Here is a 3,530-nt window from a genome sequence, read left to right on the forward strand (position 1 = left end):
CATTAAGGATGCTATTAAAATAGTCTAGCATAAACTAGAAATGAGACTGAAATTACAGTGTTGCTTACTTAACCATTTTTAGGAAGTGTATTTTGAATGTGATCTACTTTCCCATTTGATTTTTTTGATAAAACACCATACTGTATCTTGTTTACCACTGAGAATGAATTAAGTACTCTGTTATCTATTTTAGAGAAAGCCATAGCTCAGATTTTTTACACGTCTTCTTACGGTCGTTGATAATTTAAAACACAACCAGGTGGTTGCTGGTCCAGCCATCAGGGGAAAAAGTAACACGGCGATCTCAAAGGAGAATAAAGATCACAGAAAGTAAAACATTATTTTATTAAAAAGTTGAAATGTTTTCAAACATTGAAAAATTGTTTTTATAAAAACAGAAATAGGCAAAATAATACCCATTTGTCTTCTATTTACATATACAATATTTCCAGTTGTATAAAATTATTTACAATATATAAACAACTGAAGTAAAATAGGTTATTTTCTTACAAGACATCAAGCCCTGTACTTCTAGTGTAGATCATGGCAAACAAGAATATTATTGCACCTGTGAAACAAACAGTCTAACAATAGGAGTGTTCTCTTAGCCATGCCTTCAACTGAGATCTAAAATAACATCGTTAGCTACAGTAACATTCATTTTATCTCTTCTAGGGTCAACTTCAGGCAGTTTCCATACGAACATTGTCTCATAAAGCTTAGGACTGGGCAGTTAGAATCAGAAAAAAAACATATTTACAGCTTCTTCTATACAATCTGTATGGAGTCTTACGGAGTTTACCCTTCACAGAAGCTGCATAAATACCCCCTGTTCTCCTGACCTGGACGGGCAGGTTCACTGATACAGTCACATCAAGTTCTCTGCAGGAGATGCCTGGCTAAGTCTCCTTGTGTCAAATCCTCCTCAGCTTCCATCACTAGAGCGTCAGTGCCTCCCTACGTAGTACCAGCTACAAGTTTTTAACGCTTCTGCACCTGAGCAGTTAAATAAAGTCCACTGTTTGCAGGTCAGAGTCCCTAAGGCTACATGTGCCGTTTCATGTGCAACGCCAGGTGGTCTGACCTGGAGAACGCCCTGTCGCAGAGGTGGCACTGGAAGGGCCGGTGGCCGGTGTGCTTGCGATAGTGACGGGTGAGTTCGTCGGAGCGAGCAAACTTCCAGCCGCAGCCTTCCCAGTTGCAGTGGTAGGGCTTTTCACCTGTTGGAGAAATGACAGAGAGCGTGACTCAGCGCGGCACTCCCACGGACGGGCAGCATCACATGCTAGGCAACCTTCCGAGTTTATCTCAGTGTATCCTTTTATTTGCTACCAAGCCCTTCTACAATAAGATCCAAGTGCTTTTAAGCCAAACGAGACTGCTCTAGCAATTCCTACCCCATACCTGCAGTGAAAATCTCTTGAGAAAGGGCGTTGGAAGCCCTTAGAAAAGCTTTGACCTACATAGTCATAGGAAAACAGTTAGACACTACAGATCTGACCACCTGTCATAGCTCAACTGTGAATATTCCTGGAGTTTAAGAGATTACAGGGTTAAAGCTCAGGCTGCAAATTGTTTTACACAGGCGGCTATCGCAACCGGCGGGGAGCGTATCTCCGGATGAAGGCAACCAGCCATATTTACCTGTGTGCGTCCTGAGGTGGGCCTTCAGGTGCGAACTCTTGGTGTAGGTCTTCCCGCAGCCCGCATAGGTGCACGTGTGAGTGGCCGTCCTCTTCCGTGGCCAAGACCGGCGTCCTCTTTTTGGTTTGGAGTCCAGCAGCTCCAGAGGGGAGGAAGGAGGGGTGAGCATGCCTCTGGGAGCGGAGGGTTGTAAGGGCAGGCTGTCCTCGAAAAGGCCAAACTGGGAGGTGTTCTGGTACTGGAGATGGGTCTGCGGGTGGTGGAAGCCGGAGGCCGGGTGGTAGCTTTGCTGGAAGGACACGGACGAGGGGCACATCATCTGCGTGTGGCAGTCATTCACCATGAGATCGTCGGGGCTCAGTGGGGGCGTCTCTGCCCCCGGGATCTGGGGGGAGCTGGCCACCCGCGGCTGCTCGTAGGCCATCATGCAGGTCGCGTTGCCCTCCTGCTTGATCTTCGGGCAAGCCTGGGGCACCAGACCCAGGACCGGTCCATAATTGTCCATGTCGGGCTCGGGCTTAATGTTCTCAACGAACTGCGGGCCCCCGAAGCTGGGTGTCACGAAGAACCGCCCATGGACATTGCCGGGAGGGCAGTAGTTGGAGTCCATCTCGGAGCGGATCATCTCCGGCACGATGCCGGCGTTGTAGGGTGGGGGGCTGCCCTGCTCCAGGGCACTGTAGCATCCCGGGGACGGGTTTGTCTGGTAAAAGCCACCGCTCTCCCCTTGGGCAGGGGGATAATCCCCACCAGCTGCGCCCTGGCCGTAGCCGTCGCTGCCCATGGAAAGGATAAAATCCAGCACGTTGTTGAGATCCTCATCCTCTTTGCGAGGGGAGAGGCCGCCCCAGGTGCCGGCAGGGGTCTTGGCCTCCTGGTCGCACTTCCACCTCTGGAGGAGAAAGAAAAGGGAGAAGGTTAGAGGTGGCGTTTGGGGGGGTCGGGGAGAAGCGGGGCCGCGGCACCGCCGCCCACCCCTGCGATGAGCCGCGCCGGCCTCAGCGCGGCGGCGGGAAGGGGGCGAGACTCACTTCGTGGAGGGCTTTCTCGCGGCAGGGGCTGGCGAAGGTGGCGAAGGAGGGCAGGATGGTGTCGCTCAGCGCCATGGTGCGGCCGGGCGGGACGGCGGACGGCGCGGCGCGGCGAGCCGCCCTCCCCACCTTATAACGCGGGCGCGGGCGCCCTCAAGCCAATTGCAGGGAGCGGAGGAAACGCGTCCCGGACGGGGCGGGCGGGAGGCAGCGGCTCGGGCGCAGCCTAAATTTAGCCCCGGTATAAAAGGACGCGGTGGCGGCGGCCCCAGCCCGAGCGGGGCGGAGCGGAGCGGGGCCGGGCCCGGCGCGGCCGGCGGGCCCCCTCGCCGCCTTCCCCTCAGCGCGGGGCTCGCCGCCGGGCCGAGGGGCGGCCGTGGAGCGGCGACCCCCGCTGAGGGAGAACTGAAGGGCCCCTGCCCCGGGGACGCCAAGGGACCCTCGGGAGCTGAGGGGTCTCTGCCTCCCCTGGGGACGCTGAGGGATGAGGGGCCACGGAGGGGGTCCCAGCCCCGGGGACGCTGAGGGACGCTCCCTGACGTGAGGGGACCGTGTGCTGAGAGACACCGTGAGGGACCTGCTGTGGGGTGGGGGACACTGAGGGGTCCCTGCCCTGGAGACACCAAGGGACTGTCCCGTGACATGAGGGGACACTGATGGGCCCAAGTTCCAACAGAGACTGTAAGGGACCTGCTGTGGGGTGGGGGACACTGAGGGGTCCCTGCCCCGGGGACGCTGAGGAAGACACCACGAATGAGGGTTTTGATTCCCTCATCCCTCACAGCCTGGATTTGTCCCTGGGGCACATGGTGGGACCGTAGCCGGAGGTGTGACGAGCACGGCAAGGGGGGCAGA

At 55.6% G+C, this 3,530-nt stretch overlaps 1 protein-coding gene across 1 annotated transcript; it reads right to left on the reverse strand.

Annotated features, from left to right (window-relative positions):
- Positions 1 to 326: 326 nt before the first annotated feature.
- On the reverse strand, positions 327 to 2,820 carry KLF2 (KLF transcription factor 2). Its single transcript, XM_009471892.2, has 3 exons — positions 2,676 to 2,820; positions 1,645 to 2,536; positions 327 to 1,220 (listed from the first exon to the last, which is right to left on the reverse strand). Exons 1-3 carry the CDS (start codon positions 2,748 to 2,750, stop codon positions 1,045 to 1,047), a joined length of 1,143 nt encoding a protein of 380 aa, XP_009470167.1. The 5' UTR covers positions 2,751 to 2,820; the 3' UTR covers positions 327 to 1,044.
- Positions 2,821 to 3,530: the final 710 nt, after the last annotated feature.

Source organism: Nipponia nippon, unplaced genomic scaffold (assembly GCF_047370975.1).
Source record: "Nipponia nippon isolate SJK-2023a ecotype South Korea unplaced genomic scaffold, ASM4737097v1 scaffold_31, whole genome shotgun sequence".
Lineage (NCBI taxonomy): Eukaryota > Metazoa > Chordata > Aves > Pelecaniformes > Threskiornithidae > Nipponia > Nipponia nippon.

Excerpts from the sequence above, each read along its gene's own strand:
- KLF2 (XM_009471892.2), bottom strand. The coding sequence starts at position 2,750 with ATGGCGCTGAGCGACACCATCCTGCCCTCCTTCGCCACCTTCGCCAGC. Across the intron at positions 2,537-2,675 it reads GCGAGAAAGCCCTCCACGAA|AGGTGGAAGTGCGACCAGGA; the intron begins GTGAGTCTCGCC and ends TTTCTCCTCCAG. Across the intron at positions 1,221-1,644 it reads CCACCTCAGGACGCACACAG|GTGAAAAGCCCTACCACTGC; the intron begins GTAAATATGGCT and ends TTTCTCCAACAG.